Source organism: Emydura macquarii, unplaced genomic scaffold (assembly GCF_026122565.2).
Source record: "Emydura macquarii macquarii isolate MOO-44397 ecotype Brisbane River unplaced genomic scaffold, CSIRO-AGI_Emac_v2 contig_3647, whole genome shotgun sequence".
Taxonomy (NCBI): domain Eukaryota; kingdom Metazoa; phylum Chordata; order Testudines; family Chelidae; genus Emydura; species Emydura macquarii.
In genome coordinates, this window is record NW_027133784.1 from 860049 (window position 1) to 885114 (window position 25066).

The 25066-nt window shown below is 57.5% G+C and overlaps 2 protein-coding genes across 2 annotated transcripts in view; both read left to right on the forward strand.

Moving 5' to 3' along the window:
- The window catches only part of LOC137145829 (B-cadherin-like), a 37630-nt gene extending 17607 nt beyond the window's left edge, over nt 1–20023 (forward strand). Inside the window, exons 3-16 of the mRNA XM_067536768.1 lie at nt 2822–3072; nt 4383–4526; nt 5140–5295; nt 6146–6290; nt 7040–7215; nt 8122–8250; nt 9076–9261; nt 10199–10443; nt 11281–11423; nt 12004–12228; nt 12992–13213; nt 13490–13620; nt 16492–16635; nt 17813–20023. Of these exons, the coding sequence (XP_067392869.1) occupies nt 2822–3072; nt 4383–4526; nt 5140–5295; nt 6146–6290; nt 7040–7215; nt 8122–8250; nt 9076–9261; nt 10199–10443; nt 11281–11423; nt 12004–12228; nt 12992–13213; nt 13490–13620; nt 16492–16635; nt 17813–18025 (2510 nt within the window). The 3' untranslated portion in view covers nt 18026–20023. The remainder of the gene's footprint in view (nt 1–2821; nt 3073–4382; nt 4527–5139; nt 5296–6145; nt 6291–7039; nt 7216–8121; nt 8251–9075; nt 9262–10198; nt 10444–11280; nt 11424–12003; nt 12229–12991; nt 13214–13489; nt 13621–16491; nt 16636–17812) is intronic.
- Nucleotides 20024–21693: 1670 nt separating this feature from the next.
- Nucleotides 21694–25066, forward strand: part of TANGO6 (transport and golgi organization 6 homolog) — an 86634-nt gene continuing 83261 nt past the window's right edge. The window contains exons 1-2 of the mRNA XM_067536728.1: nt 21694–21766; nt 23107–23759. Of these exons, the coding sequence (XP_067392829.1) occupies nt 21694–21766; nt 23107–23759 (726 nt within the window). The remainder of the gene's footprint in view (nt 21767–23106; nt 23760–25066) is intronic.

The following is a 25066-nucleotide window of genomic DNA, read 5'->3' on the forward strand; positions in this document are numbered from 1 at the left end:
TGCTTGGCATCAAAATGTCCCATGTTGGTTGCTCCCAGCGTCGCCCCTGCTCCGTTGCTGGCTGTCATGGTTCTAACCAGGAGGCTTTTTGGTTGCCTGCAACCTGGTTTTACTCTGAACTTCCTGACACGTCTTTGTTTATAGAAGGGCCTTAGGCTGTTACCCAAAACAGCAGTGACCCCAGCCTGCTGCAGGAGGTACAAGCACCTTCCCAGTCACGTATCCGGTCAGCTGCCACCTGGCGTGTGCATGCACCTAGGCAGGGTGATCTTTGTCCGGGCTAATAGCCAGCAGGGTGAGACCACTTTGCTCTGCTAAGGGATCTGCCGCCTAAGGACACTGGCCACCCTCCAGGGCTGAGTGGAGAGGTCAGGTGGTAAGATCCAGAGACAGGCACGGTTCCCACTGAGCATTGTGCATTGGACGCAAACACAACCAGGCTGCTGTGCGTGTGGACAGAGGCTAGCGTTGCAGGTGTTTCCACTGTGCCTTCCGAGGCTGTGACTCTGAACCCGGGCAGCTGGTCCGTTCTGTGGGCATAGGTGGGTTTTAAAGCAGCCTGACTTCCTCCCCCATGCACTGACTGTTAGCCACGGCGCTTATGGGGAAAGCCGATAAGGAAGGGAAAGAAAATCTCCCGTTCAGGTAACGGCGTTAGGGGGTCCCCTGAAAACCTTTGCTGCTTCGCTCCTCCCCCGAGTCCTACTGCACTGGTACAACTGCAGCCCTCTGGGGTGTGTGATGCTCTTGATCTGACCCGGGGAAGCCCGGGAAGGCTCCGGGCGAAAAGCGGCGAAGTTGTGCTGCTGTGCTGTGTAATTGCAGGATGGCTGCCTATGGGCGCCTCCGCCGTGGCTTCCAGGAAGGCGCCTCTTGCGTCTGAGGTCGTGCCTCCGGCGCTTGCTCTGAGGTGTGGTGGGAGGATCCCCGGGCACTCTGCACCTCGGAAGCTTTTACTTGAATGTAGGCCTTGGTGTAAAGGCAGCACCACTGGTCATCCGTGCCCTGCTCGGACGTGCTTCCCCCGACCCCAGCACAGCCGCGCACTGAGCAACGCCGAGCAGCTGATCGCATCCTTCCCTTCAGAGCCGGCCGTGCCCCTTCTCCAGCCGGGGCTGTCGGGGTGGGGAGCCCGCCCTACCCCTGGGTTGCTCCCCGCTTGGGGCTGGCCTGGGTGGCGGCAGCGTTTCCTGGGCTGTGTGACAGCTTGGGGTGAGCCCACGCTCCAGCCCGTCTGGCGCGCTCAGGGCAGAGAATTAATACCCTGGCAAAGGCCCTGGCTGGGGGGGTTCTGGGAGGTTCCTTATGGCGAAGCCTCCTTTCCTTGGGGTGCGAGCCGGGAGTTGGTGCTATGAGCCCCTTGCCCTGGTCTGAGCCCTGGAGGGCAGGGCAGGGCAGGGCAGGGCAGGGCAGGCCCCTGGGGGAGAGGCAGGTGGTTGGTTCTCCTTTGAATCGCAGGCTTTTGCTGTAAGGACTTGCTAATGATCTGTTCTTCTGGGAGCATCCGCATTCCAGGCCCTTCCCCTTCCCGGCTTTGTAAGCACCCAGCTTCCTGGAGGAGGGGCAGGTGTGGGTCCTGCAGCCATTGCAGGGGTGGGCTTGGAGCTGTCACAAAGCAGCCCTGCCTGGGCTCAGACACCACCTGGGACTCCTGCATTCTGCATGATCAGGGCAGGCATGAGGAAGACAACTCAGGGTTTGGCTTGGAAGGGTGTTAGCCCCCTCTCTGAAAACTGGGGCTTGCATTAATAACACAGGAAACAGGGTCTGGAACAGAAGCTGGCCCCCCCTCCGCTGACGCCTGGTTGGGTTCTGATTTCGGGGGTGCAGGCAGCAAACCCTGCTCCTGGGTTACGAGTTGTGGGTCATCCCCTTCCAGTCTGTGCCTGTATCCGGGCTTGGCATGACCTGACAGTCCCAGTGTGGGCTCAAGTCCAGGGACAGGGATGGACGAACCCCGACCCCCCCATAAGTCTCTCGCTTGAGTGAAACCAGTTTAGACCAATACCTGGTCAGACTAAACAGTTACAGGAGCCCAGTGTGCTGCTTGCTGCGGGCCCAGCACTGGCGCTGACTCAGGGAAACCTGGCTTGTTTGGTTTTGCAAAGGTGCTGTCCTCAGGGCATCTGGGCCCAGGAGAGTGGAGCACGGGCGCCCTCTGGCCGCAGCAGTTTTGAGGCAGAGACGCAGCTGGGAACGACAGCTCCAGCCTGTTAGAGGCACCCCGGCCAGCGAGATGCAGCGCCCGCCATTCTGGGCCTGTGTCCCGTGTCCGCGATTGGGCGTGGGGGGCGAGCGCTGTTGGAAATACGTCTGTGGCTTGGTTTAAAAGCGTCCCAGAACTGGGTGGGATTTTATGAGGCATGGAAAAACCCAGGAGTGAAGTCGGTGTCTCTCTCAGTGAAGTTGCACATGGCTTCTGTAATGTATGAGATCTCAAGTTGGGCACCATTGCCCTGACGCAGGCCTTGTGCGCTTCACCTTTAGCACTAACCGGCTCGTTCCCAGCCTCTCCGAACTGGCTGAGACGCTTTCTTGGCCTGGGTTTCCCGGCGGAGTTGCTTGGTGCTAAAGATGGCCGTTGGTGTTTCTGTCGGAGACTCTTTCAATCCGAGATCCAATACCGGGCGATTCCTCCAGCGAGAACCTGGGCGCTCGTACTAAAGCTGTGGCTTCCGCAGTGCCTGGGGAAGTTGTGCTGTGTTCACAGAGAAACCAGGCGGTTTTCTTTAAACGGCATGTACGTATGTCACTGTCCCCTCCTGCTCCTCCAGGGCACGAGACCATCTAACCCCCGTCTGTGCTGTCTCCCTCTCCGCAGTGAGCTTCGATGGCTGCGCAGGGAGAAGGCGGACGGCGTACGTGGCGGGTGACACGCGGTTCAGCGTGCACACGGACGGAGTCGTCTCGGTCAAGCGGCCCCTCCGGCTCCACAGGCAGGACCGAAGCTTCTTCATCCACGCCTGGGACTCTGCTGGCAAGAAGCACTCCGCCAAGGTCACCGTGACGCGAGAGGGGCACAGGCATCACCGCCACCACCACCACCACCACCACCACCAGCAGCAGCACACGGTATGGCGAGGGATTCCGCGGGGCTGGCGTGCATGACCTGCCTGTCTGAGGTGGGCTCTCCCAGGGCGCCGCTGTGTCCCTGAAGGCCCAGGGGTTCTCCCAGCCAGTCTAGACTCATCCTCTGCCAGCGGAGGGGCCTCTGTGCAGCGTGACGGGACACTGGGCCGGATGCACCATTGCTCTGGCCGTTCTCCTACCTGGAGAGTGTTTGCAGGGTGATGCTGTTGGTGGAGTAAGGTGGAAGGGTGCAGGTGCCATCTCTCCAAGAGGGAATCTGAGCAGCGCAGCTGGGGGGTGACTAGCCCTCCTGCGGCTCCTCCAGGGCGGTTGGTAGAAAATGGCATGTCTTTGAGCCGTGCGATGCTGGTGCTGACCCCAGGCTGAATGGGGGGCTATCCTAAGGGATCAGGGTAGGCTCTGGAACGGGCACGGGGACCCCATAGGAGTCTGCCCCCATCCGCCTCTCCGGAGTTCTGCTGGAATAGTGAGTTTGTTTTGGAAAAGGCCCGCGGGTGATTCCCTGGGATCCCTTGCATAAACCTGCTTCCCCCTCCTCCGGCGGAGGGGCGTCCTAGTTCTGCCTTCTCACTCACTCTGCCAGCCCAGAAGCGTGCCAGAGAAGACGTGGCGCGTGCGCTGTTGGGGGAAGGTGTGCTGCGTCTTCCTGCCGGGAGAGAATGCAGGCGAAGGCTGGCTGGCTGTGCTCTGGCTCCTGGTCCCGGGGGCGGCTGTGTGCGCTGGATGCTTTGGTTTTCCCGTCCTCCTCAAACGTCCTGTGCTCTGCTGCTGGAGGACAAGGAGTGGAGAATTCCACCCCTCCGCCCCCAGCCCAGGTCAGGCAGCCCAGCACCTTCGTGGCCTGGCCTGAGCTCAGAGACTGGAGGTAAAGTCTGTTCCATGGACCAACATTAAAACACCCCAGGCAGGGGCACGGGAATGAATGAATGTCCCCACCCTGCTGGTCCGAGGTAGACTGTATCTTAAACCTTCCCAGCCTGGATTTTAGCAAGGAGCTGCCAAGATGCTTCTCTGCATCTGCTCTGGGGCCTGGCGACCAAGTGCCCTGCCCGGCTGTGACCAGAAGCGACTCTCCGTGTATTCTGGAGCAGCACAGCCAGGAGTGAGTTAGTGAAAACCTGCAGCTAGTGGCTCCTCAAGCCCTTTGCGGAAGGTGGAGAAGCAGAGTCGGGATTAGTCTGTGCAACATCTCGTGTGGCTGGATCTGGAGTCGGACTGCGTGTTAAAACCTCCAGACCCCTTGTCTCTCTAAAGCAGGGACCTTGCTCTGAATCTTGTCTCTCTCCCGGCAGGACTACCCCACTGGCGCTCAGGAAAACGTGCTGCTGTTCCCAGAGCCCAGCCCTGGCCGGAGGAGGCAGAAGAGGGACTGGGTCATCCCTCCCATCAACTGCCCTGAGAATGAGAGGGGGCCCTTCCCCAAGACCCTGGTTCAGGTATGGGGAGTGGCCGGTGTCCCAGCACCAGCAGCCAGGTGGGGTGTGGTGGGTCTCTCACTGTTGGTGAGGAAACGGGGGATTTCTTTGGAGAGCCCGTGGGGGGTGTAGGAGGGAGAAAGCAGAGAGGAGCTTGGGTTTGGGGTGGGAGGTATTTCTTTGGAAGAGTTCCTGGGCTCGAACATCCTGGTTCTCCCGTCCCACGTGCTCTCTGCTGCTCATGCAGCCGGGCCGACGAGCCGTTCCCTTGCCTGGCTCTCGTGCACTAGCACGCGGCTGCAGGATGCCCACGCAGCACAGTGCTGGGGGGTGGGGGGAGAGTTTCCATCTGCCCCGGACCGCCCCTCCTCCGACCTTCACCAACAGCAAATGTCCCGAGCCTGCTGCTGCTTGTTTAGCACCAAACCCGCCTTCAGGCCTGTCCCCTGCGGCCGGAGCCTCTGAAAGGGTAAATGTGGGAGGAGGGGTGAGCTGGGCAGGAGCCTGAACGCGAGGGAGGGGCAGCTTCTCGGGGCCGGAGGGGATCTGGGGAGCCGGGGAAGGGGAGCACAGGCTGGGACGGGCCCGGTGCTCGGAATCGCCCCGGCTGACCCGCCTCGTTCTCCGGCACCAGATCAAATCCAACAGGGACAAAGAGATCAAGGTTTACTACAGCATCACGGGGCAGGGCGCAGACATGCCTCCTGAGGGCGTCTTCGTCATCGAGAGGGAGTCGGGGCTGCTGAACGTGACGAAGCCGCTGGACAGGGAGGACATCAGCAGCTACATCGTGAGTCCCGGGGCTCCGTTTCTTGCATGGCACGGTCCTCGGGCAGCTGCCCTCTCCTCCCCCCTGGCGGTGCCTTCCCCGCCGCCTGGCAGAGCGAAGCCAGAGCGGCAGGTGCTGACCCCAGCTGGGCGCAGCCTCCAGCTCGCTGCCCGGCCCTGCTCACGTGGCCCGGGCCCGGCTCTTCCCCGAGGTGCCGAGCGCCACGGTGGGAGCTGCGGGGCCCAACCCCGGTGAGAACCGGGCCGAGCGCGCTGCCGGGCCAGCACCGGCACACTGCCCCCCAGGGCCCCTGCTGCTTGGAGACACGCTCAGCGGGCGTCTCCCCTCCGCGGGGTCAGCTTGGCTGGGCGCTTCCTCGCGTACACGTGGGTCTCTGGCGGGCAGAGCGGGGCCGGCGGGCGGCTCCGTGTCTGTGGGAGGAGACACCATAAATCCACATGGGTCGGGAGAGCCCAGACCGGCCCCTCCCCTGGGAACAGGACCCGCTGTCCAGGTGACAGGCAGGGATGATCCTCCCAGAGCTGCGGGGAGCTGGACGGCCCCTTTGATGGTGCTGTCCGGCCCCTCGGCTCAGGCTGACCGGCTGGGCTGGCCCGTGCTGGGCGTGTTGCGTGTGGCCTGCCCCGGTGCGTGATGGGCGCCAGCAGCAGGAGTGGGGCAATCGAAGGCAAGTCCCCCAGCAAAGCCGGACAGGCTCAGGCTCCTGTGCTGCGGGGATGGGCTGAGCGCCGCGCATGAGCCAAGTGTGGCCTCTGCCGTCAGAGCCGTGGCTGGGTTCGGGTTCTGCTCCTGGCTGCTGGCCGGGCAGGGGTGGTTTGATGATTCCTTAGACGGTCTGCTGGCTTTGCAGCTCTTTTCCCACGCTGTGTCTGCGAACGGGAACCCCGTTGAGGACCCCATGGAGATCATCATCAAAGTGAGCGACCAGAACGATAACCGGCCAGAGTTCACCCAGCCTGTCTTCACGGGCTTCGTAGAAGAAGGAGCCAAGCCAGGTACGGTACCAGAGCCCCCCTCTAGCGGGGCGGGTGAGACTCACCCACCGGTCAGGAAATGTGGCTTCAGAGGCTTCCCTCCAAGAAGAGAGAGACAAGGGCTGGTTTGGTGTTGGGTTCATTTTGCTGGCTCCACTGAGCAGACTGGCCTTGCCCAGAGTGCGCTGCTATTGCGGGTGGCTGGGCTTGGAGCAGGCTCCCCTCCCCTCCCAGCCCAGCCCAGCTGTTGCTTCCTCCTGATCCTGCAGTGGAGTCGCCATCCCGGGGTTGACGCCCGCCTCTCTGCAGAAGCTTCGGAGGTGCCCAGTTACCGGCCCGGAAGGATGCGGGGCCGGCAGGGAGCAGGCGCTAGGTGCGGGTACCAGTGCTGGGGGCGGTGTAAGAACTGGAAGGGAACAGCCGAGTTCGTTCGTTAACAGTAAACGTGCTCCAAATTGTGCCGTCTGTTCCCCTGTGAGACGCTCCTGGGCGTTCGTCTTTCTATAGCCCGCGTGAGACTGACGGCTCGGGGCGGATACACCAGCCTGCCCTGCCCGCGAGTTCACAATCTTCTTCTCTTCAGTTGCTGGCTGCAGGGCAGAATTTGTAGACGTCAGGGATGGAAAATGCACGTCGGCTGGTCTAGTCCCCTGCCCCCATTGCCCTGCGCGGGCCAGTGCGGGATTGTCCCTGCCGTGCGTCCTGGAGACTCTGCTCCCGTCTCGTTTTGTGCTAGAACTAGACAATAGGGCTGCTTTGACTTGTGCCAGGTACATCCGTGATGCAAGTGACAGCCACAGACGCAGACGACAGCGTGAACACCTACAACGGTGTCATTGCTTACTCCATCGTGGACCAGACACCCAAAGAACCCCACAGCCAGATGTTCACCATCAACTCCGGGAATGGCGTCATCAGTGTGATTGCAACTGGGCTGGACAGAGAGGTGAGCGCCCGGAGCGTGGGGTCGGGGCACGTGCGCGTGTTACGTTTGCACAGAGGCTGGAAGGCCGTCGACGCTGACGTGTCATCTTGGCATCGAGACACGCTGTGCGTGTCCAGCGCAATCTGTGTCACGCTGCAGGAGGTCTTTGGCAAACTGCCGCTGCCTCCGGTTCTCCTTGGCGCTCATGTCACATTAGCCCGGCCCTGCCCGGCCGGCCCTCGCACTGAATGAACTGTGCTTGCCGGGGATGTGAGGGAGGCTCACCGGGCGTCTCGGCAGCGCTAGATACTAACCCCGCCGGACGAGGCCCGTTCGGTCAGTCGTCTTCAGTTCATTCGACTACTTGAAATGGATCAAATCTCAGCCCCCCGTGCGCTTCTGTAAAAACGCGTTTAGCCAGGCCTGAGCCCGGAGGGAGGCTTTGCAGTGGGAACCCTACTGATTAATGGAAACCCACTTCAAAACAAATACCAAAAAGTGAAACTTACTTCACTGATTCATTCTCCGAACGCAGAGAGATGTGCAGAAACCCCCCAGCCATTCAGTGTCGATGCTGTAAAGCAAAGTGAAGGCTTAAAATGCTCTTGGCTATCAAAGCACCACACTGATTGTAGGAGAGGGGACAGTGGGAACTTGCCTGCTGAATTGCAAAGCCGGTTTGGTTACCGGTCACTGCTGGGTTTCTGAGGATGGAATGCCCCAGAGCGGGCACCCCCAGCTGGAATCGTGGCTGAGTTCAGGAGCTCACGTCTCCTGTCTCACCTGTGGGCTGCTCTGACAGCAATTAAAGTAATTAGTAAAAAGTTCCCCCGAGAGGAAGAGAGGCTGGGCCTGCCAAAGCCAGGATTGCAGTAGCCTCTGACCATCTCCTGATGCTAACCCGCACGTGATTTTTGTGGCTTGCAGACAACCCCCAACTATACGCTGACGATCCAGGCCGCTGACTTACAAGGCCAGGGCTTTGCTGTCACGGGAACCGCCGTGATTGAAGTCACCGACACCAACGATAACGCGCCAGTGTTCGACCCGCTCACGGTAACGCAGCCTCTCGCCTGCTGCTTCCTCTATTCGCATTGCCCATGCGGGAGCTCCACTCCAGCAGAGAGGGTTTAATTAGCTACATGGACTCAGATAGTTAATTAGATGCCCGACAAAACTCTCAGCTACTAAACCTCAGACTGCACTGGGTGGTGGAGAATCGAAGGGGCAGAATTATTCCATGGGCTTAGAGAATCAAATTCTTCGGTGCCAAAAAATCCTCCTCTCCCTAGAAGTTGCCTGCACTAGCAATGTGAGTGAAAGGGAAGCGTACCATCACCCGCACGCAGTAAGGCCAGCCCCTGCGTGAGCGGGGTCCCCGCTTGCTGTGTGCATCCGTAGCTGCGTGCTGAGAGCCAGAGCCTCGCTTGGCAGAACTGCGTTGAAGCCAGTGGACGTTGCCGGTTCCCCAGCTGTGGATCTAGCCCTGGGCATGTAGTTACGGAACAACAGCCGCAGGGACAGATGTCTGCTGTCGCTGGAACGCTCAGGGCAACTTCCCCTCCCCCCACCCCCAAGGTACGGGGGGGTTGTAGTGTCGGCTCCCATCGGGGAGAGCAGCAGTTCAGTGTCCAACGCGCCCTGGCGATTGGTCCCAGATGTGACAGCAGCTCCCGTGATTCCAACCCTGGGTGACTGGCTGTGGTTCCCGTAGGAGCCCAGCAGCTGCATCAGTGTCACTCTGCCCCGGGTGGAGAAGCCGGAGGAGCTGGAGACTTCCCAGCTGATTCTGGGGCCACACTCTGGACCGCTCCGGTGGCTGCGCTGTAACTGACTGGGGAGAGCGGCGCCCCACAGTCCAGCCTGTCCCTTGTCTTGCAGTACAAAGCGACCGTGCCCGAGAATGAAGCAGGCGTGCAGGTTGCCAGGCTGACGGTGACGGACAGGGACAAGCAGGGTTCTCCGGCCTGGCGGGTGGAGTACAAGATCCAGAAAGGGAATGAAGACGGCTTCTTCGTCATCACCACGGACCCCACCAGTAATAACGGGATCCTGAAAACCGCCAAGGTGAGTCGCACCCACCCAGCGCTGCCGCAGCTTCTGCGCCCCACCTAGACGTGACTGGCTTTGGAAATGCGTTGGTCTGGCGGGGAACGTCTCCTGGGTCCTCGGCTCCACCGCTTCCCCTCCTGCACGCATGCGCATTCAGCCCGGGGCATAAACCGGCCGCTCAGCCCTCTGCTTCTCTCCCTGTGCCGAGCAGAGGATGCCCTGGGGAGCTCCCGACTCCGGTCCCCAGAACCTTGCTGGGTGCGAGGGAAGCGGTGGGCTCTGTCTGGGATTGCAGGGCTCACCCTCCGCCGGCCTGGAGCTGCCACTTGTGGGCTCCAGGACCAGCTCTAATGAGACTCACTCTTCAGAATCTCTTCCCGGTGCTGCCTAGTGGGGATCTGCCTGGTGGGTGGATGGACTCGCGGCCTTGGGTGGGCCCTGGAGGTTAGTTTGCAGGACCCTGAACGTTCCCCAAATCTCTCCTTCCCTGCTTCCCGTCTGGTTGAGGGCGGCTGGCCTGCCCGTCAGGGGATGGCGCTCGCTGCATTGCCTCCCACAGGCATATGGCTAAGTGCCACAAAGCAGGGAAGGGGCGTGGTGTAGGGATTAGATCAGGGGGCCTGGGAGTTGAGCAATTGGGAGTTTGCTCCAGGCCCCCTCCCAGGACTTCAAAGCTTCCTTACCCCCATCAGTGTGGCGGGGATGGTTCTCCCTCCCGGGAGGCGTGGAGGCTAGCTGCACGGGTGTGTGGACCCACTTGTGGGCGGGGTGCCTCTGCTGCTGGGGTTGGCGCGCGCGTGTCCTTCCTCTAACGCAGGACGAACGGCCTCGTGGCTGTTCTGAGCGCTGCTGCTCCTCAGGAATTCTCCCTGGCATCCGGCTGCAGGTTCTTAGCAGTATCCGTATTCGGTGTCTCCTGCAGAGCTGACTCCTCCTTTTGCATCCTTTCCAGGGCCTGGACTTTGAGGTGCAAAGGCAGTTCATCCTCTACGTCACCGCAGAGAACAGCGTTCCCTTTTCTGTGCCGCTCCCGACGTCCACAGCCACCGTTACTGTGGACGTCGAGGATGTGAACGAAGCCCCAGTCTTTCAGCCACCTACCAAAAGCGCGGTTGTCTCGGAGGACTTACCTGTGGGACAGCAAGTTACCTCCTACACAGCCCAGGACCCAGATAAGAGCCAGATGCAGAAAATCACGTAAGGGCATGAATGCTGCAGCGCGGCCTTGGCAGGCCCCGAGTCTGAGCTCACAGCACCACTAGATTTGTGCATTTGCTGCTCAGGGCCACCCCAAATCAGTCCCGAAACGCTGCAAAGCGAGCACAGAGTGGCCAGTTCAGGGCCTTTCTGTGTCCCGTGGGCCAGGGGAAAGCCATGCTCCGAGGAGGTTCTGAGGGTTGGCAAACTCCTCCTTCCTGGATCTGGGACAGCCTCCAAATCTCAATCATCTGCTCTCTTGAAAGGACGTAGAGGCAAATTTTGCAGGCAGGTCAGTGGTGCGACTGGCCTGCCAAAACTCAGACCTAACTTTGCACGATTTATGATCGTGCTTGAAAATCAGGTAACCAGAAATGTATCTAGCTGGCTGTTTGCCCAGTTAACCAAGCAGATCCGGTGCATAGCTATGTGCCCAGTTCAGCCACGCTGCCGCAGATCCAGGCAAATCAGGCCGCACCCGGGTGTGAAACTAATCTACCCGTCCACACCGCTCTCCTGGGCTGCGTCCCTGCAGTCGCACTATGCTGTGTGCTTTTGATACCCTGCTCCCTCTCGCTGGTGGGAGGGTGACGCAAATAGCCCTTCTAGTCTGAAATGAGACCAGCTGCGTTTCTGTCAGTGAAAGTGAGTCCCAGCAAGGGCCCTCTGCAGGGGAGTGCCCGATTCCCTCCGGCAGGAGATGGAAGCATGAAGGGTCAGTTGTTTATATTCACCGGCACCCGGAAATTCATTTCACGCTTCCCTAGAGCATTACTGCCTGCCCCTGCCCCCACATGCCGGACGCTTCTCCTCATATCTGATTGCCCTCCCCTCCAGGTACAGCATGGGGAGCGACCCTGCAGGGTGGCTGGCGATCGATGCTGAAAATGGCATCATCACATCGAAACTCCCCCTGGACAGGGAGTCGAGCTACGTCGTCAACAACGTCTACAAAGCCATCGTCCTGGCTGTCGATTCTGGTAATGAGACGCGGCCCCTGTTCTCTGGCCGGCGGGCTCTGCTGTAGGGCAGGGCTCGCTCCTGACTCTCCGCTAGCAGCGCTGCCTTCGTGCTGTGGCTGGGCACCAGACCCCCTGCTACAGAGAAGTGTGAAAACATCGTCTAGCGCTTGCACAGCCGCTTTCCGCCCCCCAGTCCCACACGGCTCTGCAGCCTCCAGCTAGGGCATAGCTCCCCGCAGCCGCGGGCAGTCACAGCAGAGCCGGGCAGCGCTGGAACATAACTGCCCCAGGGCCGACACCACGGGGAATGGGGTGACCCCACGGTCAGGACTCTGCTTAGAGGCAGAGATGGGCTAAACCAAGCCTCTGCTCTGAGCTGCCGAAACACTCACTAAGGCTTGGCACCATTTAAGACTATCTGAGCCCAGCCCCCCCCCCACCTGATCACAAGGATTCTCCGAAAGAACAACCCCCTGCCCCCGCTACGGCCCAGCGGGGAATGCACTGCTCGTTCCCGGGGGGGGTGGCTGGGCGGCAGGACAGGAACGTGTGTCCTTCTAGCGCCCCTGCACTGAACCGTGGTACCGCTCTCCCTTAGGGCAGCCCTTCACCACGGGCACGGGGACCTTGCTCCTGACCCTGGAGGACGTGAACGACAATGGGCCAGTGCCAGATCCACGGGAGTTCTACATCTGCAATCAGAACCCAGTGGCCCAGACGTTGGCTATCGTGGACGTGGACCTTCCGCCAAACACCCATCCCTTCCGTGCGGAGCTGGTGCACGGCTCTGGCTCCAACTGGACAGCAACTGTGGGCTCACCGGGTAAGGGGCTAGGCCGCTGTGCGCCCCTGTCACCTTGTCCTGCTGAGAAGCGGGGCTCCCCCCACCCCAGCCTTCTGGAGCAGTCAGCTGTGGTGGGAACTACCCCGCGCTGGTGTTCCCAGGCGGGCGGGTGGCCAGGGGCTGCAGGATAGAGCTGGGACCACTCTGCGGAGAACTCGTGAGATGGCCTGGAAAGTCACAAGGCCGTTCCAGTCGCTGCTTGTGCTCGCTTCCCTGGCTAGTAGTGTGAGGTGCAGTGACCCCCGTCCCCTATTGGGGTTGGTGCTTTCCTACTCACCTGCCTGGCGACTGCTCCCCCAAAGGAGAATGCGAGCGCCGTGGGGCAGGCGTGCGTCTGCTGGGCTGCTCGCCAGGTGCCAGGCAGCCCGGCTGGGCCCCTGAACCCACAGCGGCTACGTGAGGGCCGAGCCCTGAAACTGTTGGCTAGGGACCGTTTGAAGGGTGAAGGGCACTTGGGCTTCCCGCCCTGCTGGCGGTCGCCAGTGAGAGCTGGACCCCTCTCACCTCCCAGCCCCAAGCACGCTTCCAGCTTGAAATGCTTGCTGGATTCCCCCCACCCCTGGAGCCCCCAAACGTCCAAGCCAGCCCGAGCTCCGTAAACCTGCCAGGGGGGAGGCTGCTCGGCAACGTGTCCCGCCAGGGCCTGATGTGGCAGGGCCAGGCCGCGGTGCTGAGACTCCTGCCTCCAGGATCCTGTCGCTTTCCCGGAGTCTCTGACTCGAGCCCTGCTTTTCCCACGCAGACACCGTCTCCTTCCAGCTTACCAAACAGCTGGAGCCAGGAGACTACAGCATCTTCCTGCAGCTGACAGACAACCAGGGGAAGTCCCAGGTGACGACCGTCAAAGCCCAGGTGTGCGACTGTGACGGGGAGACCAAGAACTGCGAAAGGAGAGCCTACATCGCGGGTGGCCTGGGGGTCCCGGCCATCCTGGGGATTCTCGGGGCAATCCTGGCCTTGCTGAGTGAGTACTGCGGGCAGAACCCCCTCGCCCCTGGGAAAAGCAAAGAGCCTCACGCGCCGGCCAAGCGAGTCACTGTCGCAAAGGCCCGAACCTCAGACTCAGACTTGCTGCTGAAACGACTCCTCCGCGTGCTGCGTTGTTCCTGAGCGCTGCAGGGGACTCCACCCCAGAGCCGCCGGCGGGAGCAGTGCGGTCCGGCTCCTGTGACAAGCAATCGCTGGCCCCTCCTGGCGCTGCAGCCCAGGTAAAGGCCGTGCTTTCTCTCCCTCTTTCCAGTCCTCCTGCTGCTGCTGCTGCTCTTCGTGAGGAAGAGGAAGGTGGTGAAGGAGCCCTTGCTTCCCCCAGAGGACGACACTCGAGACAACGTCTATCACTACGACGAGGAGGGCGGTGGGGAAGAAGACCAGGTGGGTGGAGCTCTGAAGCCAAGGCCCTGATCTCAGGGGGCCGCGTGGCTCCCCTGTGTGGCTGGGCCGCTTGTGCAGGGCGTCTCCAGCAAGAGAGCATTGCAGGGGCCGGCTCCCTTTCCCTGACGGACACCTGTGCCATTCCCCCCTGCCGTCTGGACTGGTGTGTAGCTGGGTCACCTCAATCCCTCACTCCTGGGCCCTGGCTTACCTCGCTTTGCTGTGTGAACCGCCCACTCCTGGGTCAGCCCACGCCCAGCCTGCTGCGTGTAATCGGTCCCTGACCTAGTGAAGGAGTGCTTCTGGCCAGCCACTCTTGGGATAGACCCCAGCAAACACCCAGTCCCAGGTGCAACCCTGGGAACTGCCATCTTGCAAGGGTCAGTGCTGCACACTGCATCCTGCCAACTCATTTATATTTGTCCGTCAATTTATCAAAGAAATTGATACGCACCAGCTCTGTCACTCTAAGTGAGGTCTCTGCACGCACTCAATCCACATGCACTGTTTTAGATAAGACAAACTAAGTTTATTGACTACAATACAGCAAGATTTTAAGTGAACCTAAGTCAGAATATTAATAAGCCAAGGAGTTAATCACAATTAACTACAAGATAACTCACATCTTAACCTAAGATTAATATGTCAATCTGTATTCAGTTTACCACACAGGCGGGTTGTGGTGCCTCTTGCAAGCAGGCCTCCCATCCCCTGTGGGTAGATTCTCAGTCTTTGGTGTAGCTTAGAAGATGGATTCCAGGGAAGAGCCTGAGACAAAGAGGCCTCAGCTTTTAACAAGTTTCCCCAACACTCTCTGGGTCAAGTGATCTGCCCTGTCTGGCAATGGGCATGATTTCTTCCATTTGAGCCAAAGTGCTCACAGGTGCTTAGGCCAGTCCAGTGTTCCTGTATGCATGCCTCTGCTGGACATGGAAACACAGCTTTGTGTTCTTATTCAAGCCATGGGAGAGACGCATTTGGGGATATGACCCAGCAGAGTTTCGTATTTGTACATATGTATGACATTGCAAGAAACATACTACCAGAACAATAATGTTCAGTATGTCATGAGCATTCTAGAAACACCTTACATGGCATACTTTGCATCAGACAATGCACAGTTACACTGTCAGGGTGAACATGAATGATATACAAATCACATCATAAAGGGTGTACACGGGGTACAGCGTGTCACAACACCCGCACGCAGGCAGGGCTGGTTATGTTTGTGCCTTGCCTGGTTTTGCAGCCAGGCTGTCACACAGTGAGTCAGTGGCAGGGCCCAAGCATAATGTTTTCGGGCCCAGTACAAACTTGTAACACGGGCCCCCTCCCACACACACACAGCGCAACCCCCCCTCCCACACACACACAGCACAACCCCCCCTCCCACACACACACACAACCCCCCTCCCACACGTACAATCTCATGAGCCATGAAAGATGTTTGAATTCTGAAATAACTCTTACATACGCTCCATTTTGGAAAAATGCGCCCCCCCCTCACACTTTGCTATTTTTGTTTAACATAACGCCCAGCCGAAGAGTCCTACAAATTTGCTGACAGTTTTGTAACTTTTGGTCTTTATAAGGGTATTCGATCCTGTCAATGTCTTGATTTTTTTATTCTAATGGACCAATGTGACTGCCACATTTTATAATTAGGCCAATTAACTTGAAAGCTTTATTTTTCTGGCCTTTTTCATTGCAAAATCATGTATTAACCCCCCAAAGTAAATTTCTCTTGCAAGTTCACACTCAATAGACAAGATAGCTAGGTGGCTTAACCGGTCTTACCCCACTGCAGTTTTTGATGGTGCTAGCTTGCTGAAACTTTTCAGCTTCTGCCACAGTCAGCGGCAGTGTGCAAAAAATCCCTAGGGCTCTGCATGCTTCACTGAAAATTGGTTGCAGTTGTTTCTTGTAAATTTCATTTAATCAGCTAAGTGGGGGTAGTTCATATTCTGCTTGTTTAAGCCTCCCTTCAGGAAACAGCCGACATGGAAAACAATAGAGTGCTTGGTTGGTAGCACTCCAGACAAGTCAATCTCTTGGTATCTTTTCTCTCTTTTTGGAAATCTTACATCGGAGAAGAAATTCAGGAAAATGATGCCCATCAACATCTGTTGGCATTGACTTTGCTAGCGTCCGCATTTCTTCAAAAGTCAGGGCACCAGACAGAACCATTTTGTGACGGATAGAATCTGTTCTGTTTTCAGGCCACAAGCCTGGATCTTTGAAAAGATGAGAATCAGACAGTGTAACACTGCTCTCTCCTGCTTCTCGTAAACCTTCTGTATTTGGTGGTGCTAATGGTGATACTGCCTGGCTGTCTTCGAGCATTAGATTGGAGTCACATGAAGCAGCTTTTCTTTGTCACCAATTGCCAGTGCCCCAGACGCAGTCTCTCTATTGAATCATTTTCATCTTGATTTTGTTCATCTGCTTCCCTAGTCAGTACATTGCCTGACTGCAGAAAGGCCTTGTCTGATCTGAAAAACTGGAGGATAGGTTGGTGTCCTTTAGCTTCTTCGAGTTCCCTTTCTTTTACCTCCTTACCTTTCTGGCTGCCTGAGTTGTATTTATAGCCACCGCCAGACATGGCAGTATGGGGGCTGTGTCTGACTGTGAGTGAATTAGACACTTACTCACATATATTTTGCATTTATAGCCACCGCCAGACATGGCCATATGGGGCGGGTGTCTGACTGTGAGTGAATTAGAGACTTACTCACATATATTTTGGGCCCACAAATCCTACCAGAAGAAGCCGCAGCCCTGGCTCCCACTGTCTGATGGTGCTTTACGGAACAGCCCAGCTTCCTCTGGCCCCACTCTCCTGACATGCCACCTCTTCTCCCTCCTCCGCAGGACTATGATCTGAGCCAGCTGCACCGAGGCCTAGACGCCCGGCCCGAGGTCACACGCAACGACGTCGCCCCGACCCTCATGGCGGCCCCACAGTACCGGCCTCGCCCCGCCAACCCCGACGAGATCGGCAACTTCATCGATGAGGTGAGTGGGGCTGACAACGGCCCGGTTCATTAGTCCCCGGCAGGCTGGGGGGTCGGTTACTGAGAGCTCCGCCCGGTCTCCTGTTGGCTCAGGCTGCACTGAGCGGAAGCCCTTCCACAGCACCCTCCGCCCCGATTCCAAGCTCTCTGCACCCAGTGGGGACGCTGCAGCCAAAGATCCAGCGCCTGACACTCACTGGGGCCAGGGCAGTCCCGGCTCGGCAGCTCAGGGCTAGCCACCATCCGAGCGTTCCCACCCACCGACCCCCAGCAGCGACCTCCGTTTCGGTGCTTGGAAGGTGGCGTTCTGCTTCCCTCGGTGACGGCCCCGGGATCCCCTCGCGGCTGTGTGCAGTACCCGGGCACTCCAGATACATCCAAACGCCTGCTCAGGACGGAAGCCAAGCCCCCAGAGACAAAGGGCGTCCTGCTGAGCGTCCTTGGTGGAGCTCAGCTGCCCTGCTGAATTGGGCCCCCTCGGCAGGGCTCAGGTGCCACTCCCGGAAGACTGCACAGATCATCGTGGCAGGGCTGGCCCCCTGCTTCCTCACATGCCTTTGTCAGCAGCAAGAGAGTTAAGTGGCGATGTGTAAATCTGTCCTGTCACACCCGGGGACTGGGGCAGAGCAGAGGGCACAGCTTTCCTGGCCGTTGGTTCAGGCTGCCTGCGGGCGTGGGCCTGTCTGTACTGAAGAGGTGGGTACCAGCAGCAAAGCGAACCCCCAGTTTACATGTGCTGTCCCAGCATGACCTGGCACCTGCCCCGGGGCGGTTTGGGCCTGTTGCAAACTGGGACAAGCCGCACCCACGGGCAGTGCATCGACATGGGGGTCTGCACTGGCATGAATCCCCCCAGTGCAGACAGGGCTTCGGCTGGAGCCCCTGGCACCTCTTCACAGTCAGCTCACGTAGGAGGATTTCTCTGTGGCCACGAGGTTAGGTTAGGTTTCTTCCAAAGAGCAGCTGAGTCTCTGGAGCAGGAGCTGCAGCTCCCAGGGTGCTCCGTGGGCTGGGCTGCAGGTTGCCCGTCAGGCTCAGCCGTGCGCGGGGAGGGCTGGCTCTGAGCCAGCAGCACTGTACTGCCCCTCCACCGAGTCTGTGTCTGAGGTTTTCCCCAGACATCACGATGGCACCTCCAGCACCCTGAGCCCATGATTTAACACCCCCCCTCTCCCCAGAACCTGAAGGCGGCCGATACCGACCCCACGGCCCCGCCCTACGACTCCCTGCTGGTCTTCGACTACGAGGGAAGCGGCTCCGAGGCGGCCTCGCTCAGCTCCCTCAACTCCTCCGGCTCCGACCGGGACCAGGACTACGACTACCTGCGCGACTGGGGCGGCCGCTTCAAGAAGCTGGCCGACATGTACGGCGGGGGCGAGGAGGAGGAGTAGCCGCTGCCGGTTGTTGGGGCTGCAGCCGCGCGGCGGGTGTGAGAAATGTTGCTGCGGCCCGCTCGACTGAGACCAGCAAGGTCCCTGCTCTTCCCCGGGGGTGGATGGCTGTAATTCCCTTAGCACTGCGTGAATCTGTCCTCCTTGCAGTCAGTCCTGTCTGCTTCTTTAGGCCTGGTTGTTCAGCCAAGGAAAGCCAATGCTTTCCAGGGTAACCGGGGGGGGGCATCTAACCAAGAGCCTTAGTGGAGCCTGCCAGGAGTGAATGGGTCCAACCCAGAACTCTGCACTCGACGTCTTCGCTGTGGGGGCTCCAGGTCCCATCTTGGTGCAAGGCAGAGCAACGCACGCACGCTGGGATCTGTGGCTTCCACAGGCTGACTCTGTTTCCAGCACAGTGCAGACCTGGGCCGCTCTCTGGACGCTCACTTCAGTTACCCCTGCTCTGGTGGAGCCGGGGAGCTCCTGGCTGCGGTTACTTCCCCAGCTGGCCAGGCTCTTCCCATTCCGCTGAGCTCCCGCACGCCCCTGCATGAATGGCCTGGTCTTGCAGTTTTGCAGCATGCTGGGCAAGGGGTGCCGGTTGGATGCACTCACACCGATGACGTCACCTGCTGTGCGTCTCTGGCTGCAGGCTTCCTAGGATAGGGGCTTGCTCACTTCTGGGGGCTCCTTTCTGCCAGCGGCAGCGTTAACAGGTAACCGGTTCCCCGCTGCTCTCCAAACACCTCGTTCCAGATACAGGCAGCACAGCGGTTAGTTCCCCGCCACCAGCATATGGGCCTGGTTTGCTTTGTAACGCAGGCCACTGTGTTGTGCGCTGCTGTGTGCGCCCATGGAGTGGGCGTGTTCTACGAAGAGCAGGCGTGCAGTAGCCATCTTTCTCCATAGCCGTGGGAATTAGCTGCCACTCGGCCAGGCTGGAACACAGCCAGATTGCAGGGGACTGCCAGAGAGATTTTGTATTGAATTTCCAGATGCCGCGTCTTTTTAATGTTACTGTTACTCTTAACCAAGAGATGCACTTTGAGACAATTAGCACCGTGCCTAACCTGCAAAGACCAAAGATGATGGCAGCCCTCTGACTAAGCAATCAGTCATGGCAGAGAGGATGTTTGGGTCCCCGGGAAACCCTCAGGGAACTGAGAGTGGATTCACCCCCTTTCCTGGAGGGGAACCCCTGCACTCACTTTAGGATCTCTGCTGGCAGCTGCCCAAATACCTTTGTGTGCTGGTTGCAATGAATCCAGCGCGTCCCTGTACCTGCATTCATGTGCTCGCAACCTGATAATCATTTGTCTCCATGTGCTGCAGTAGCAACTTCCCATTTTTCTAACTAGAGCTCAGTGTTCTTCCTCCCACCCCCACCCCTCCAAAAACTGGATTATAAACTAACTCTTCAGTAAAGCGCTGCTGAGTCTCATCCCGCTCCGCCCCAGGGCCGCAGAGAGCTGTAGCCTGCCCTCTGCAGCGCAGGCTGGAGGTGTGACTCTGACTAAGTACCTCATCATGACACGAGCGCTCAGTACACTTGGGGCTATATGGAAATAAATGCAACGTCTAAAACCTGCCAGCCCAGTTTGATGCTGTATTTTTGTATAAAGCTGTTTGTTCACACTCTGAACGGGGAGAGATGATCTATCAAATACCAGCCAACAACATGCCATTTTCTGTTCATAGAATGTTTAGCAGGATGTCTTCTTTGATTTAATAGCTATAGGCCAATTTATACTTTTCTATCATGCCAGGTCATGGCATTACTTCCTTCAGTGTGTAACGTCTGCAGTGTAAGTATTGTGCATTTAATGAATGGAGCTTTAAAAAAAGGAAATCACTTGATCTGGCTTTTAAACTGTATATTTGGCTGCCTTAATACTTTGTACCTTTCAGTGATGGGGAATTGTGGGACACAAAAGAAGCTAAGAGAAAAGCAATAGCTTCATGTGAATTTGATTATACATTTTTATAAAATTTTAATAAATTTGTTTTTAAAAAATACCTTTCTCTTTTATGTAAGGCTGAAAGTCTCTGCCTGGGTTCTGCTGCCCTTTGCATATTATGGCCTGACCCCCAAGGAGCTTTTCCAAGAATTTTTCCAAGCCTGCCCTCCAAGGAGCAATACTGGGTTGTCTCAGCTCACCCCCAGGTTGCTCCTTTGCAAAAGAACAAAAGCCAAATGCTTTCTGCAGCCTCTAGCTGCTTTATAGAAAAATGGCTTTCAGAACAGCCACCCCCTGTGAGACAAGCCAGGAGCTGCTGTGAGCAGGAAGTAGCTGAAAACTCGCATTCAAATGTCTGGAAAAGAAGCTAGCCAGCATCTGCTATTGCTTCAAACACTAATGGAGGGGGCAGGTTGGGATCCATTTTATACAAACAAGGCACATTAAAGGTCACAACTAGATTAATTGAGTTTTGGGGCTAACTTGAAAAGAGCTCATCTCCCTGCAGACTTAATCAGGGAATGGTATAGGACAGGCCTATTCTACACTAGAAAAGTTTCCTGGTCCAACTATACAGGTATGGTTACACCGGCAAACCCCCCTAGTATAAACGCAGCTTTCACCAGCATGAATTCTCTTGCTGGTATAGCTTATACCAGTTTCTGGAGTGAAATAAATGATGCTGGTATAGCTGTGTCTACATTAGGACTTTTGCTGGTGTAGATATGTTGTATAAATTCACCCCCCTAAGTGACATGGTTACATGAGAAAAAGTTTCTAGTGTAGACATGGCCATTGATTGATGGTGAACCGCACCTTTACTGCTACTCACTAGCAGGAGTTGGAAGGAGAACTGAATGGTCGCTAAGAGGGAAATGCAGTTTTACCCTCCTCTCAGCTTCTTCCAGCCAGACCCTGGGCGAATGGGACATGATCTCGGGTGCATTGCACACAAGGCTGAATCCGAGAACTGGGCTCCAACCTCAGGTTCCTTGTACACGCTACCGAGGGGCGCCCGGGCCCTGTGGCCAGCCCTAAAATGGGTGCACGCAACTACCCCCATGTTGGCTCTCCAAAGGCACAACTGCCGCAGCAGAGCGAGAACCAGGCAGGAGTCCAGCAAAGTAGCAACGGGGGTGAGGGTGGTAAACGATCCCTTCGCTCTGCTGAGGTAGGAAGTGGAGGCCAGAGTCGGGGACGGGGGTGTGTGTGCCTGCTTTGGACAGCCTGTGCAGAACAGCAGCTGGGCTGGAAGGCAGGAGGAGCTAGTGGTGGGCCAGGATGGAGCTGGGCTGCTGGCCAGGCAGGGTCTGTCTGCATGGCCCAGGGGCTGCCAGCGGGACAAGTCACCCAGCAATAAGGGGTTCGGCACAGCCGGCCTGTGCCCGAGGGGACCCTGGCTATTGCACTGGCCCCGGCTGCCCCGTGCGCAGCCCAGCGTGGTGGCAGGATGGCTGCAAGCCCTGTCCACACACACACACACACACATTGCACGGGGCTGGGGACTCCCCTGCAAGGCCCTGGCTGCAGGCGGGAGACACGTGGCCAGCAGCAGCGTTCTAAAAGCGGCCAGCTGTGCGCCGGCTGCTCACGGCCTGCCTCTCCCAAGATGGCGGAACGACCGCTCCACGGCGCTGCGTGGGTCAGACCCTTACAAGATGGCGGCTGGGTGCGCTCGGGTGCGCAGGCGCAGCGGGCGCGCGGCGGGAGGGTGCGCGCGCGCGCGCGATGGCCGGCAGTTTGAAGCTGGAGCGGGTGGTGGCGGCGCTGCAGCTGTTGCTGGGGAGGGCCGGAGGCAGCGGTAAGAGGGGGCCGCTCCCTTCAGCCGGGCGGGGCCTGCGGGGCTCCATGTTGTCCCCCCCGCCCCGCCTCACCCCCCAAGGCCGGCAGCAGGCCCCTTCGGGCCGCCCCCCCCCCCCGCTCGCAGCAGGCCCCTGGCCCATCCCCCATTGCCTGAGGGGGGCCCCTCCCCCACGATGGAACCCCCCTCCCCAGCCCATGCCCTGCTTCTCCGACCCCCCCCCCCCGCCTGCTCCCCCTTCTCACGGAGGCTCCCCTGGCTCCCGTAGGCGGGACTCACACACACACACACAAACACACACACACACCCCGGGCTGACTAGATCCCAGAGACGGGGCAGGCCGGGGGCGGTGAGAGGCGCAGGAAGGTCGGCCCAGGAGAGCCTCCCCTGCAGGGAGGGGTGGGTGGGGGTGCATGGCTGGGAAACTGCCCCCAGCCCGCCGGACACAGCCGGGAGGGGAACTGCGCCCGTGTGCGGCCTGCCTCCCCTGTGCTCCTAGCCCTGCCGGGGAGAGCTGCCTGCCCTGATGCACAGCCCGGGACAGATTTCTAGCTGGGGTGCCTGGTTTTAAATGAGCACCCCGAGCCCTTGGTCCTACTGCACGGCAGGACAGCACTGGCCAGCTGGGAAAAGGAAACACCTCTGCCTCATCCCTGGGACTGCAGGAAGACACGTCAGCCGCAGGAGTGTGTGAGGGGGTAGAATACACATGTAGATACCGAGTGACATTCTGAATCCCATTGCCGGGTTGCCCCTGAGCGGCTAGTCAAAGTGTGAGGCCCTGGGAATGTTCAGCTGGGAGCAGAAATTAGAGCTAGGTATTCTTGGTGCAGTTTTGTTTGTTTACAAAGAACGTACAAAGTCCTGGCCTCTGAATGCAGGAGGAATCAAATAGCAGGAAGCAGCTTCCTTTGCTCACAGCACCAAGAGCCAAGTCTGCACCCCGGCCCAAAAACCTCTCCCCAGACACCTTGCAGCTTCTCCTTCTAGCTCTGTCTGTCTCTTTCAGTGTCTTCTAGTTTTTCTGTTCTCCATCACCTGCCTCCCTCACCCCCCACAAACACAAAACAGTACTCAGCAAAATCCCTCCAACCCACGCAGCCCAAGAACTCTTGGGCAGGTTCACAGCCCCCTTTTGCCTTGTGATTACTTTATCAATGTTTATGTTAATTGAAGGGTATTTTCACACCCAGGCTGAAAGAGATTTATGATCCAAGGAGTAACCAGTACCTCTCAGCAGAACACTAATAATAATAGCTATGGAGGGACAGTATATGGCGCAGGGCAGGGCAGGTATCCAGCTTTCACAATCCTTGTACTGTCTGTGTTTTCACTTTTAGGAACAGATTCAAGTTCTCTCCAGACGGCAAAACATGCAGCTCTGCTCGAAACCTTAAAATCCAACTTGGCTGTTTTAGAGGCAAAGTTTGGGCAGGATCCCCAGTGGACTGAACTGCGGAGCTTGAGAGCTAAAGTCAGAGAGCAGGCTGCATGGCTAGAAAGCTCTACAGATGTGACCTGGAGTTTTACTTCTCAAGTTCTGCTGTTACTGCTGTGTCTGAAAAAGTGCATGATCCTCCTAGCTGCTGCTTACCATCCAGCCAAACCAAACCCTAGGACCGCTGAAGCTGCTCCTGCTCTCAGCCCTGACACACTCAGTGTCTCCCAGCAGAAGACTGTTCAGTCAGCATTGCAGTTTGTGATTACCTTGGGCCTTTGTCCATATCTCTTGCCTGGGGTTGGAATCCCGCTGAAGCACAGGACAGAGTTCAGTGCTGTTGTTCAAGATGTGGTATCTCCCGACGCTGCCCCCAGTGCTATGCATAGGCTCTATGCCAGCTGTACTGCACTGCTGCAGATTGCAGAGCACCCATCCTTGGGTAACCTCCTCCTTACCTGCCACCTTGGGGACCTCATAGCAGGTCTGTGCCAGCTAGGATTCTGCCCGACCAAAGGAAAGGGTGAGCAAGCCAGGCCACTGGAGGAGCTAAAGGTATGTGTTCTAGTTAGAATGCCCTGCCTTAATTTTGTGCATAGGCCCCATCCTGTACCTTTCATCTTTCTGGGGCAAAGACAACTGTCTGGAAGGGATATGAAACCTTGTGCTTCAGGACTTCAGCCAGTCTCTCAGTATTAGGGATCAAGATGTGTTATCCCATATCTGCCTTCTGCGTGGTGTCTTGCTGGTACCGGTTGCTTCAAAGGAAGGTGCAACTGTCCTAGACAGGATACAGGCTAGCTGAACCACAGATCTGATCCTATCATAAGAAAGGCCAGACAGGGTCTGACCAGTGGTCCATCTAGCTCAGAATCCTGTCTTCTGACAGTGGCCAGTGCCAGAGGCTTCAGAGAGAATGAACAGAACAGGACAGTTTATGGAGTGATCCATCCACTGTTGTCCAGTCCCAGCTCCTGGCAATCAGAGACTTAGGGACACCCAGAGCATGGGGTTGCATCCCTGACCATCTTGGCTAATAGCCATTGGTGGACCTATACTTCATGGACTTGTCTACTTTGTTTTTGGAACCCAGTTTTACTTTTGGCTTTCACAATGTCCCCTGGCAATGAGTTCCTCAGGTTGACTGTGGTTGTGTAAAGAAGTACTTCCTTATGCTTCTTTGACACCTGATGCCTATTAATTTTGTTGGGTAATCCCTGATTATTTGTTATGTGAAGGGTAAATAACACTTCCTTATTCACTTGCTCCACACCATTCGTGATTTTATAGACCTCTGTCATATTCCCCCCCTTAGCCATCTCTTTTCTAAGATGAACAGTCCTGGTCTTTTTAATCTCTCCTCAGGTAGAAACTGTTTCATACCCCTAATCATTTTTGTTTCCCTTCTCTGTACTTTTTCCAATTCTAATATATCTGTTTTGAGATGGGGCACTAGAGCGGCACACAGTATTGAAGGTGTGGGCATACATGGATTTATATAGTGGCATTACAATATTTTCTGTCTTATTATCTATCCCTTTCCTAAAGACTCCCAGCATTCTGTTAACTTTGCTGCTGCACATTGAGCTGATGTACATCCTACGTCGACCTAACTGTGGTGTAGACCAGGCCTGTGCCCTGGAAAGTCTGGTTTTTGTATCCCTTTGTCTCCCCTTACCTCCTCCGTTCAGCCACTCTGTCTCAAAAGCTCATATTTGGTCTCCGTGGGCCACAAGCCGCTTGTGCCGAATGCATGTATACCAACTGCCCACAAGGCAAGTAATCACACAGGCTGTATTCAGTGCAGTAAACAGGAGAGACCCCACTCTGCTGATGGACTTCTGCTGGGGTTATTTTTACTC